The sequence below is a fragment of the Ptychodera flava genome, chromosome 18, assembly GCF_041260155.1.
Source record: "Ptychodera flava strain L36383 chromosome 18, AS_Pfla_20210202, whole genome shotgun sequence".
Taxonomy (NCBI): domain Eukaryota; kingdom Metazoa; phylum Hemichordata; class Enteropneusta; family Ptychoderidae; genus Ptychodera; species Ptychodera flava.
The window spans coordinates 37,062,600-37,076,468 of record NC_091945.1 but is presented as its reverse complement, the minus strand read 5'-3'; the positions used below and the strand labels follow the sequence as shown (position 1 = coordinate 37,076,468).

The window sequence follows — 13,869 nt, the reverse complement described above, 5'->3', positions numbered from 1 at the left end:
TTTACTTGAAAGATGAAGTGGGTTCATATTTGGGGTAAAAAACCTCAATTTTGGTATTAATGATACAAATTAATTTAAGTCAAAAACTTGACACTATTTTCTAAAATGTAATATTTAACTTGAAAGAAGAGTATATGTAGAAAAAAACGACTATTTTATTTTGCATTATCTATCCTCATTCAAAAATGGCAAGGGTTGAAAAACTGACACTCAAAAAAGTGATTAAAATCATGATTAGTAAAATTCAAATGCCTCTTATTTAAAATGTAAGAACTTTATTGCCAAACTAAATAGTCGTTTTTTTAAAGAGCATTTAAAAAACAATGTGAAAATTTCAGAAAATTTGACCCAGCCAGAGTGGAGTTAAATTCTTTGGAAATTTTGAAATTAGGGGGAAAAAGAAGCAAGGAAATTGGGTGATTTGCATTAATTTGCATAAATTAACACTTCTTTATCACGAAACTTACGACTGCTTGACAAGCTAAAAGATGAACCCCACCAACATTTTCATTTTGGGTTAACATATTAATTGAATGAATATTTGCAAAAACAATGTATTGAAATTAGGATGAAATCTTCAATTTTGTTATTTTTGGGCAATTTTTGCCATTTTTGGTCAAAATTTTGTTTCTCAAAAATACTCGTCTGATAGCTTTGGAACTTGGGATAGAGGTTCCTAGGGTTATCTTAATATATTATATTGAAATTATGATGAAATTTGCAATTTTGTATTTTTAGGGCAATTTTTGCCATAGTTGGTCAAAAAATTTGATTCTCAAAAACTACTTGTTTGATAGCTTTGATGTTTGGTATAGATGTTCTTCGGGATTATCTTAATGTGATATATGATATCTTCAATTGCATTTTTGCCCCAATTTTTGCCATTTTCGGTCAGGCCACTCTGAAACAAGTTGTCAAAGATTTCCACCTTCTTTATCAAAACGTGAGTCACAAATAGTTATTCTCTACATAACACAGTGGAGCTGTATCAGCTGTTACGTCTGTTGTTGAATATAATGTTCAAAATGACTTCCAAGTCTTTTGTGAAAGTCTAAAGAACAAACTGCAAGGATGTTTTCTTCCCTTTCTACATGCAAACCAATGGAATTGGTTGATACAGTGCTATTCATACCGGTAGGTAGTCCCCTGTCTTAATAACATAGAGTATATTAAGGGATAAGGATAGGAATCTGGAATTTGTTTGATTTTTACTGCACTAGAATGCACCTTTTAGATTACTGTATTGAAACAATTTCCTGTGGCATAAGGGGAGTAGGTGCACAATGGTATTGTGGCCCCCCGGAAATTATTGCATTGTATGTATAAGAGTACACCCATGTATTACATGATGAGAATACATGTACAGCTATTCATGGTACATACCACATACCGTAGAATTCATAAAGCAAGCTAGCTATGTTTCTGTGAGTCTGTAAAGTTGGTCAAAAGCTGCTTACAGGAATTTGTTTTGATCAGTGACCAGATATACAGTTCACACATGGAAATGTAGTCATGCCACCACCTCACATCCTTGTTTCAAAATGTTTTATTTGTTGTTGCAGTTAGATCAAATATAACAGAAGATAACTTTCTCAGTGTTGTGAAAGACTTTACAGACAACAATGACATGAACACTGATGATCTACAAAATCTTTTAGCGGCTACTGTTAAAGATGTGAGTATAAAACAGTTTTTTTAGCTCCCATATGCCAAATATGGCAGTCTGGGAGGTATTTGTATAGGCTTGGAAAAATGTCTGTCATCTGTATATCTGTATGTATGTATACATGTCTGTCCACATCAATAATTTGAAAAGCACAGCATCTCCATGTACCATCTCAGTGGTTGGCGTTCAGGCACACCCAAGCGTGAAGATGTAAATTTGTTCAAATGAATGTGTTTGTGTCAAAAATATGCAAACAAGGTAAACAAAGAACCAAAGTCAAAATACTAAAACTCTGGAATCACTGGTCAAATTGGGTTTATATTTTGTTCTTTGGTACTATGCATGAACTGTATACAAATGTAATTAATGGCTCACTTTTGTGTAAGAAAATTGTTGGCTGTTCAGTTATCCAAGTACTAAAACTTTAACCCTTTTCCTGCCGAGCGCCCCTGTCCGTTATCCTGCCAAGTCGGTCAAAACCGGCCCCCTTTTCCGTGTCTACAGAAGATAGGCTCTCCTGCACACTTTCCTGCCAGGCATTTGGCGGGAAAATACCGCATTTTCGGGGTACGATTACCGACCATATACGTGTTAGACTTCAAAAATTTTTGCATGCCCGTATAGAGGGGCAACCGCTGATGAGGTTGTGTCCAGAAAATGACGAGGTCACGGGCGTTGTTTGCCCCGGGGGACGTGCACTTTTATGCCCTTTTCTAGCTTACTTTCGCGGAAGTAAAGCTCGTTCGCCGGCACGCACGGCCACACCGGGGAAACGTCACCTCTCTCGTGGGTTAGTAGAAGACCCAGGGGTTAGTGCTATGGGTGCGGGAGCACCCTCAAACCTGTCCTGTTTCCCCTGGGTTGTGTCACTTGGCCACGTACTTTGAACGACTTGGAAGAGTCGCACATTGCAGTCTGCTTTGACGTAGTGTCAACGACATAGTTCCGCCATTGAAGGAAGGCGTGTACGTAGTTTGGCCAGTTCAGTGAACACTTAGCTCGTTAGTGTTACCGTTTCCTAACACGTTAGTTGTGCAGTTGTTACTAAGGTGCAGTTTTGTACCACCTTAGCTCTGGACAGTGCAACTGCTCTATGCACTAACCCCAACGACAGATGGTTGGTACAACGTCTACGTCGCACGAGCACAGCCTCCGTTGGGCTGTGCCCCTCCCACGTGATACAACGCACGTTCATCCATTACTATAGCGTCCTTACGGATCTGCCAAAAACGAAAGTGGGGGTAAAAACAAAACAAACGAAAAATGCGATCCATAGATAGTATTTTATTCGGGAATAATTTACATTATGCCGAACAATAAATCTCGGAGTCTGTCTCGACGTCCGAGTGCATGGTCCGTGTTTCAAAAATTACAATCGGGGTGGCAGATCCGTGTTTCAAAAATTATAATAGGGGGAATTGTACAAAATAATCCGTCTAAACAAAACAAAACAAAACGAAAATATGCGATCCATAGATAGTATTTTATTCGGGAATAATTTACATTATGCCGAATAATAAATCTCAGAGTCTGTCTCGACGTCCGAGTGCATGGTCCGTGTTACAAAGATTACAATCGGGGGATTGTACAAAATAATCCGTGTTTCAATTTACAATCAGCGGGATCGTAAAGCACAAACAAACGGCACAACCGTGCTCAAAATGTGATCATGGTCCGTGTTCAGAATACAGTCAAGCCACTGTTAGGCGAAGCTGTCCCCTGTCCGTTATTTACGTCGGGTTCTCTTGCTGATGGGTGTCGTCGGGGCTGTGTGAGTAGAGGTCTGCACGCCAATGCTCCTCTTACCTCGTAGCATCATGCGATGATGAAAAGCCGCAAAACACTCGCCCTCGTGAAGATGAACCCCGCACAGACTACATCCTTTGGACGTCTCAGACAGTCGTCCGCTCGCAGTGGTCTTACCCTCTCTGCTACATACTTTACAGCATTTCTGCCGCCCCTCCAAACGGCTGACAACGTGCATCGGCTGATTTTGTGGATTGATGTACGAGGCAAGAGAAACAGTGGCCTCGACCTCTCTCACACTGGGCTGCGATCGCCCACAATAACCGCCAATGAGTTGTTTCCGACACGCAGATGAAACATCTTATGGGTCAGCTTACTATCAGGGTGTACATGCTTGAAGCATATATATGCATTTACCAGGGCAACATCAATCAGGTAACATGCCAGATATGTCCACCATCTGTGGTTCTTGCGCCCAGTGTGAAAGTACTTGCGCTTCTGGTTGGCTCGGTCGACGCCTCCCATGTACCGGCGATAATTATACAGCGACAGAGGCACTTGTCGCCGCTCGTCTCCCTCCCCACTGGCACGCACTCCAAGGGTGGATAGACCGTATTCAAGATCAGCACCTGAGCGTTACTATCCTGATAAGCAGTGATGTTAAGACGAGAGTCCGTTTGGTCGTGGCTTTCATATCCCCAACAGACAGAGGAAGGCGCTTCCTCTTACCCGGCGGAATTAATTGAGGGGGCATGGTGCGACGATTACGGCGGTTGAAACTCCCGACCATGTAGATCCCGGTCTCCATCAGCTCTCTAGCAGTAACGACCGTGCTAAACAGGCTATCACAGAATAGGCTGTGATTATATCCACAGAATGGCTGGACCAGCTCCATCGTAATTCTTTTCACCACACCTCGCTCCTGCCGTCTCCCATCAGTCCGATCCCGATATTTCACACCTAGGTACGGTGCAAAGTTAGCTATGTATGCAGTGGTGGAGTCGCACAGCTGCCATATCTTGAAACCGTCTCGATCAGGCTTATGCGGTAATCTCTGCTTAAATTTAGAACGGCCCTTAAATCGCACCATGCCCTCGTCGATGGAGATCTCTCTACCCATCTTATAATTATTTACGCACCGGTCAACTATGGGCTCCATCCATGGATTGATTTTATACAGGGGATCCTCCTGACACCGACGTCGGCGGCGTGCCTCATCAGGATCACGACGTGGATCGTTCTCTGGGTCTGCCAGATGAAAGTATCGCATAAGCTGCTGAAAGCGACTGCGGGTAATCACAGTAGAAATACCCTGGTTTCTCAGAAAGGGATCGCTAGACCAATAATCCTCCACTGATGATTTACGGTCGATACCCATACAGACTAAGACGCCAATGAACGCCTGCACCTCTCGGTAGTCAGCGTTACGCCAGTATTTATCTATTTTCCTAGCGATATGTCGCTGGTGGAATTTGGCGTATTTATTAGTCTCGTCCTTGGCCAATCTGATCAGTGTAGCTGGAATAAACTTAAAAAAGTAATCGAGCTCACGGGCGTGGCTGGGCAAGGTGAAAGTCGGTCCTCTCTCATGGTCAAAATCGATCTCTTCAAATATATTAGCATCGGTAGTCTCCGACATACGCCAGACAGGAGGTGTGTTGTCCTCCGCCAACACAGCAGCAGCGTCATCATCGTCGTCAGAGCTTGCCTCACCTACGTACTGCCTGTCATAAAAGTCATCGTCCTCTGCCGCATCCTCGTCAACCTCCGAGTCGGACTCAGCGGTGATATCACCGTCGTCTGGGCGTCTGGGCCTGAACTCGCCCGTAGCGGCATCAAGGATCATATCTGGCTCAAAATCAGGTGGGCTATCCTGATAACGAACCCTCCGCACTATCTTTTTCGGCGGGGACATCGCAGCACACGAAACTATGGCAGGAGCGGGCTCGGCAGCCTCTGCTGATGACGAGGACTCAAGCTCTTTCGCACTGGGCACAGGAACCTCTCCTGACGCAGGATGAGGGCTCATAGTAGACACAGGTGGTGTCTCTCCCGGAGCAGCCGGGGGAGAACCAATGGCATCAGCCGTCTCATTACTCACTGTCTCACTAGCAGCAGCAGACGTAGTCTGTGCAGGTGAAGTATCTCCCACAAGAGCAGATGTAGTCTCTGCAGGTGAAGTAGTCTCTCCCGGAGCAGCCGGGTGAGAACCACTGGCAACCGGTGACCCGTCATCATCCTCATCGGCAGAACGATCGGTCTTACGTTTACGCTTACCACTGGGTTTTTCAGCCGGAGATGGCTTCGCCTTACGGGAGCGTTTCTTGCCCGACTTCTTAGAACGTTTACTAGGGACATCACAACGATCGCTACCACTACCGCCCGGAGACTCTGCATCTTTGAGCTTCAGTCGTCTGCTCGCCTTCAGAAAACTTTTGCGGTCCGTCAAGCTCATGTCTGGAACAGTGTCGACAGACTAACAGGTCCCTCCCTTTTAAAGCCACAGGGAAACAAAGCCCTGGACATGATTGGACGCAGGGGTGTTAATATATGCATCCACCTGTTATTATAATGGACCTACGGCAATCAGTCCACACACCGGCGCTGACATTCCTACCCGTCATGTAAATTGCCTGTCCGCACCATTTGATATGCTAATAATACTCATTTGCGATGCAAATCAATCGAGCACTTAGCATAACATAGTCAATGTCATTAGCATCTCAACTTGACATTCCGTCCAGCTGGGTACGTGGCATGCACACCTGCCACCCAAGGACGTTGCCCCAAGCCCATGTTTAGTACGGGTGGGAAACCCGTATCTTTAACCTCATGTCCCTTCTAAGTACGCCTGCGCAGGGCGTATTGTCATCCAAGTCGGTGACAAGCCAACCCGACAGATTGCCCATTAAGCAGTAATGGACTGGCCGTCTCGTTCTTGTACGGCAACGAACAGTGCTTCAGCGGCTTGTTTAGGTCATAACCGTCGCCTGCCGAGCGGCTTACCCAACTAAGGCGGTCAAAGATGAAGGATGCCAAAATTGTCAACGGCTGTCTCGGCCTCGTCCGTTGGGCAAACATGGCTCCTTCAAATAACGTGGCCAGCACGTCTACGTCATCAGCGGTGATGACGACCCGTCATTGACGCCCGAGTGCGTAAAACTCGGAATATACCGACAGGTACCTCTACCTGAGTCGGTCATACTACGGTATAAACCAAACACAGGTCTGCCAACTCCCGTTAGACTCGGCCGTTAGCCGAACTTCACAGGGACAACATAGGCGTAACAAGTCGGTGAACAACGGTTCACGCACCTAACCGCAGCCGCCAAGTCGGTGAACAATGGTATCAAATTTTGAGGCCATGTTCCTGAATGGCAAGGCTGAGGCGGTGTGTTTCGTTGCACGGCTTGAACGTCTAGAGCCAAGTGCAGCCGACAACGTCCGACATCTGAGTGGGTAGTCTTTTCGAGAAGGTAACAAGTCGGTTAAAAGCGGTGGTTACCCTTCACAAATGTCGCTCAAGTCCGTTCGGATCAGTTCCATGTCAGGGACTAATCAAGCCGAGTCCGTCAAATCCGTCCGCACTTCCCGTCAATCAGGCAAGTCCGTGATTTTCGTCTCGCACCATTGGCAAAAAATTGCACCGCCAGCTGAGGCGGTCTTAGGCGGTTGCCTTCGAGAAAGCCGAGTCCGTCAAATCCGTCCGCACTTCCCGTCAATCAGGACCAAGTCCGTGATTTTGTCTCGCACCATTGGCAAAAAATTGCACCGCCAGCTGAGGCGGTCTTAGGCGGTTGCCTTACAGATTAGCGTTGCCGAGACGGTCAATTTCGGCCGCAATCTATGTAGTGCCTCAGAGCCAAGTTACCCCAAACTCCGCTAGAATACGTCAACGTGCTAACCTGCCAAGTACGCTACTCGTCCCCCAAAAAAAACCAGTCCCCCACCGGGGGGTGGGGACTGGCTGGGTAGCTTCCGCACCTTTCCCTGTCCTTGGACTCTCTGTGAACCCATTTCGAGAGCAAACGCCGTTCCTCGCCCAAAACCTGTCCTCGAACGACCCCTAGCGCGAGCAAGGGTTTGCTACACGTAGTTCCGTCGACTAGGCAGGAAAGGGGGTACCAAAAAGTAGCCCGATTTCCACCGCCTTGGCAGGATAACGGCCGTGGCTGCTCAGATTCTAGCTACACCGAATTTCAAGCGGATTTTCACCGACTTGGCAGGAAAAGGGATAAGTCAGTTTGAGCAACCATTCATCAATTCATTAAAATGGTGGGAAAATTCCTCTTTGTCCAAGTATGTACAGTAATGTGAAGGTATGAAGTATGTTGTAGAAAAACAATTCAATATTTATTGTACTGATTAAAGTAGACACTTTCAAAAAAATCATGTACTTCAAAATTACTCATCTCATAGCTTTAAAATTTAGTATACTGGTTCCTAAGGATGACCTGGTTGACACAGGGATGTAAAACATTTTGGTTACAGGTGGCAAAAATAAAGATACTGGTGTAGGGCAAGTAGTGTTAGAACACATTAAGCAGGTTTGACTTATTGAAACATGCTGAAATACTGGTCAACTGTGCACAACCTGAACTTAACTTGCAGCAAGACCAGTGCAGTGAGGAATTTTCCTCACGAGGAAAAAATATAAAATGTGTTGAATATTTTGCTCAATGGAAAAAGCTTGCAAAAAGCCACACTCCTGAGAGTAAAGTGGTTGAGCAGACAGCCTCTTGAATGAAATTTTGCTGATCTAATTTCTCTACTGTATGGCAGGCTTAATTTTCACTAAGGCCAATGCTACAACTATGTGAAGTTCTGTGTGATTTTCTCTGTTTTATAGGAATTGAATGTACCAGAAGCCATGAAGCCACTTTACAGGTCTTTTTTAATGGCATGGGTGACAGCTTTTGAGCGTTTCAACAAAGGAAAATTACCAGAATCATATGTGGATGACTTATTGGCTGCTGTGATAAATATTGCAGCATGTAACACAAGGTGTCCAGTGTTAGTTAGGTATGTATATGTAGATCAAATAGTATTCCAAGTCTTCAGAGCGTAATAGAGTTAAAGTGACTGTGTCAAGGCAGGACACATTAAAGTGACTGTGTCTAGACAGGACACATTAACTTGACTGTGTCAAGGCACGGACACATTAAAGTGACTGTGTCAAGGCAGGACACATTCAAAAGTACCTAAAGCATCAATGGCAAAAATCCTGGTCCCATTTTTGCCAAATTTTGGAAAACTTTGTGCATGGTAACCTTTAAAAGCTAAAAAATAATGTTCCTGTTCAAGCATAGAGTTATCAAAGTTTGATAAAAGTTACAATAGTGGAAGATTTAATATTTTTATGAAATACAATTGTCAATCATTGCAATGTAGAATGTGCTTATTGGAGTATTGGGTCAAAAAAGCAATAACTGTTCTTGTAATAATTTGAACATGTACAAATTATTAAGATTGAGTATACCAAAGTTGGAAGTTATTTTTTGCTCTTATAAAACATCAATGAAAATTACCTTCAATGAATGAATTTAAAAAGGATGGCTTGGTGTATTGGTTGACTTTAACTGATTCTTTTCTTCAATTTTTTATCATATACATATAGCATTCATTGATTATCCATTAAAGTGTAATTCATGGTACACAATATCCCAAATTTTTGAAGTGTTTGTTTCAGTATTGATACTTGGTAGTCCACCAGACAAAGACCGGAACATGTCTTTCCTTCATCTGTAAAATTTTCCATGGTCTGTACACAGTACTGACTTCCCATGCGGCTGTAACTGACACTCTTATTATCAACAGAGACTATTATGTTATCTCCGAAGAAAATCTGAAAAGTTGTTGAGTTTTTAGGCCTTCTGGAAAGTCCCTGTAAAGCCCCTGAAAATGAAATTGAGTTCTAGAAAGTCTTGGAAAATTGATTAGCCACCCACCAAAATAACAAAATGATTAGTCATCAAGTCATGTCGTGAACATGAGATATAAAATGATATGTAAAAATGATAACTGGAAAATGATATTTTGAACCTCATAAAGTCCTTGAAAAGAAATTGAATTTTAAGTGACTTTTAGCGTATGGACTTTCAATTCAAGTAACACCTATTTGAGAGTCAGTACATTTACTTACTCACTTGCCTTTGCAGAGTTAGAGAGTCTACTGCACGTCAAGTTCAAATGTGTGGTCGATATGTGAACATACAGAATGGTATAGAAGTCCACACCCAGGATCAAAGAGGTCTTTTGCAAGTCATTCTATTTTCTAAAGTAAGTGTAGATATATCAAGATACTATATAACATTTTACTCTGGATGGTGAAGAGACAGAATGGTTTTGACAGTTTATTGTATTGCTGGCTGTGGTTTTTGCTTATTAGAATTTTTAGCATTAAATCAATCAGAAGCAGTTTTATCAAAAGGACATTGATGGCATGAAAACACCAGATGTACCATGCATTAAGTTTATCATCTGTTACTATTATGTCAAAACCAAAACTGCAAAGGCATTAAAACACACAGGGAATGTACCGATAGAGAATCTAAACATGTAAAGTTGCTGTTCAGCTATCCCTGTTTAATTTTAGAATCAATGATATACCGGTATACCCCTTTTCCTACCAAGTCCATATTTCATCACAGGTCAAGATGGTTAAATTTAATGAAACACAACATATTCCATATGGTGTATTTTAACATAATACTGTACATTTGAAGGCTGTTGAAAACATAAATACTGTAAACTTGATTTTTTTTTGGACTATAGATGCTGTAACAGACCAAACCAAGCGGGTGAAAATACATCATGTTTTGGCTCAATACCGCTTTTTACTGACTAAGCTGATATCGATGGGGAAGTGATACTGTCTGGAAGGAAAAGGGATACACTAAGCTAAAAGGACAGCATTGAATTTTATCAATTTGAAACTTTTAACAAATGTTGGTTACATGTGACGTCATTTTAGATACAAGAAAACATTCAAGTACAGTAACATGTGGTTGTACTTCAGAACTAGCAGTTGAGACAATGTCTTTTCAGCAGTCTTGATGATTAGATTAACTAAAAGTAATGATAAGGATCACTGCAATACTTTTAAATGTCACTGTAAAAAGATGACAATTTTAAAATCAGTGGATCACATCAAAATGTACATTGTTGTTCTCTCTTCATTTCCATTGTCTCTAAAATAGAGTTGTTTGGAGTTTTGCACTGCCATGAATATTGTAATTATGCCATTCCAAAATGTCATTGTAGTGTCTATGGTGGTTCAGTGATATCAGTGATAAAACTTGTGTCTAGAGTTAAAACACCATCATCCTGCTCTCTGGTAATGCTATGTTTCTCAGTGATTACATACTGCTGATATGCAATGGTCAGTCACTTTTAGAAATGAAGGACTTTATATGAATACTAAATTTCTATAACAACATGAGTTAAAAATTTTTCAAACAGAGCTATACTACATGACATCTTAGTTATCATATTTTTTATTGTTTTGTTTTCACAGAATAAAGTATTTTCAAAACCAAATCTATCAGATGTTGCCAAAACCATACCACAGACAGCATGTGAAGCATTGGCTGTGGCTAAAGACTCTCCATTTGGTAATACGTTTTATAAGACTGTGTACCAGCTGTCAATTCACAGTGTTATGTGTACAGATGATAATAACATGCAGTTCTATGCATTCCTTGTGAAATGTCATGTTTCAGTGGATACACTGGATGGAATGGCTGTCTGTCCCATTGAAAATCCTTGCCAACCTTCCATCATCATGTACAAAAGACATGCATGTTCACCCTTCAGAAGCTATGGTTTTGTATCATTTATGTACAAGGCAGTGAAAGCAGTGATGCTGGCATATCAAGGAGTGGATGTGAATCATAATGAGTGAAAACTTCATAGTGCAGAGGTGGATGGTTCAGTCTTTATATTTTTACATCAGTTTATTTATGACAAAATATGTATAAACGTCCTCATTCATAGATTATTTTGTAGTAGTGGTGAAGATGACAGCCATGTGACTGGCCATAACCATGATAGTTCACATGGAACAAAAGTACAGTTACACTCAGCAATAGTCCCAGTTTCTGTCCCTTTAAATTGCAATGAAATATGATATATTTTGTCTGCCATCATCCTTGATGTGTTGTGTAATGGTATATATATCAGAAGTGTACTTTGGCCAACTAGTAAAGTAAAAAATATACAGTTTTTAGTGTTATCATCCTCGAAAATTTTACTGTTATGGGATTGATAAGAAATGCAACTGATCTTTGAAGAAAGCATAAACAAATATGTCAGAACTTTAATTTGAAATGTGTAGATTACAAATCTGATTAGCTTCAGTCATAAATAATTAACAAAACTTGTCGTTACCTGTTTCAAAAATTCTTAATTACCAGTCTTATAAGCTTTTCCAGAATTATATTAATTTTGTTCTTTTACCAGTTGACAATATTTGGAGTAAATGTTTGATTCATGTGATTGTTATGAAAATCAAAAACTAAAATTTTTCCATCTCAGGTTTACCCAGGGATAGCAGTCATGTTGAAACTCAAATATCAGTAAATTTTAGGTAATTTGTTTCTCTAGTGACAAAATTTCCCTGGTTACCCCGTATTTTTTTTTTATTTGAAAAGGGAATAGTTTAAACGTTGCATAACAATAGTATTGTTCCCTTGCTATTTGTGAAGACCATCTTTTTGTGTTGTTGTCTTCGATGATTTATCCTCGATGGAATCATCAAATATTATCCAACTCTGCATTACTCTCAATTGCCTCCAGAAAAATTACTGTGCTGTCCCCTTATTTTGAAAATCTGGTTAATAGATTAAAAAGCAAACATGCTAAGCTTTACACAAACAATGAAGTACTTTCTTTACATATGACTTTCAATCATGAATCAAATATAGAATAACTTGAAAATGATGGAAATGTTCAAGTGTGCTGTCTCATAGAAGCTTTAAGCTTATTGGTTGATGGAATATTAATGACATACATCGAATCATTTAAAAACAGCCAATCAGATATATAGTATATAGTAAGTAGCATTAGTTTCATAATCTTTAAATTGCTGTGATTTACCAATCAGTTTATGATCTACCAATCAGCTATAACCTTTCAAGCTGATACACATTGCTGGGAAGTGTTATTTTTCAAATCCAATCTACCCTGGTTTTGGTGTCATACCTGATAAAAATCCCTCCATTTTGTATCATTGATGTGGCTGTAACTTTTTATGAGTCTTCAATATCAATAACGTTATCCAGACATGTGACGAAAGATATAATTGTCACCAAGTGATAGGCAATGGAACGTAGTTGTCTGCACTATGCAGTGCATGCGATTCACGGAAGTTACCCATTGGCTGGAAAGTTTAATACACACATGACCGGATATGACATCATTTCATAGAAGAGAATTTTTCACTATTTTTGTATTGAATGTCAACTAGTTTTGTTCTGCTCCCCAAAGCATGTTTGAGCCTGAGATACACAGTATTCAGCTTGTCAACTCGGCCTGTACATGTGTAGACTGTATTGTTACTGTTGACAAGTGAATTCTGGTCCAGTCTAGAATTCAAATGAAAACAATAAAAGTTCATTTTAGATATATACTGGTAGATGCGGTGTTGACAAGCTATGGGGAGTAGAAGAAGAACTTACAATGGACATACAAAACAACAATACTACTTGCCCCTTAAAATGCCCTGTAGTTGACTGTTGCAGTCAATGTCAATGTTTAGGGTAACTGTAAATAGGTTGTGAAAGTAAAGAAAACTGCCAGCTGCCAATATTATTACCAAATAGCCCTGCTTGGTGCCATGTGTTTGGATTTTATTGTGTTGATGCCTTATGCCTTTCATGTTGCAAGAATTAAGTTCTGAAGCAAATGTGTTCTTTTGAGACGATAATAAAACGAATTCAATAGTTTTGAGTATTTGCTTTCTTTTCTTTTATTCTGGGTCAGTTACCATGATTTAATTTAAAGAATTGAACATTTCATTTTTTGATACCTAATCTCAACTTTCACTGTATGTTCAGGTGAATAACTTGTTCTTAAATATGTTTCTTATAGTTTACAAAAGTTTGATGTTTGAAATCATGAGGCTATGTTACAAAGTTTATTGAAGTGTACATTTTAGAGCTCATTTTCTGTTATGCATACAGAAACAGCAACAAAAGTGACAAACATGGGATATTCTATTAGAGAATATATTTTGATATTTTCACATTCAAATCATTTACTTACAGCTAAAAACTGCCAGTATTTTTATAACAGGATGTAAATCTTTTGTGACTTCAAAGGCTCATTTTTACCTCCAATATTACCTTTCTGCAAACTTTGTAAAATGCAAAATTTCATTTTAAATGGTATCTTTATCATATCAGGTAAACTTTGCCACTTACACTTGGCTATGTAATAAAATCATTCTTATGAATTTG

General features: G+C 40.5%; 1 protein-coding gene across 1 annotated transcript in view; it reads left to right on the top strand.

Annotated features, from left to right (window-relative positions):
• The window catches only part of LOC139117519 (uncharacterized), a 15,626-nt gene extending 1,757 nt beyond the window's left edge, over window positions 1–13,869 (top strand). Inside the window, exons 2-5 of the mRNA XM_070680716.1 lie at window positions 1,563–1,675; window positions 8,262–8,434; window positions 9,571–9,691; window positions 10,929–13,869. Coding sequence (XP_070536817.1) covers window positions 1,563–1,675; window positions 8,262–8,434; window positions 9,571–9,691; window positions 10,929–11,315 — 794 coding nt within the window. The 3' untranslated portion in view covers window positions 11,316–13,869. The remainder of the gene's footprint in view (window positions 1–1,562; window positions 1,676–8,261; window positions 8,435–9,570; window positions 9,692–10,928) is intronic.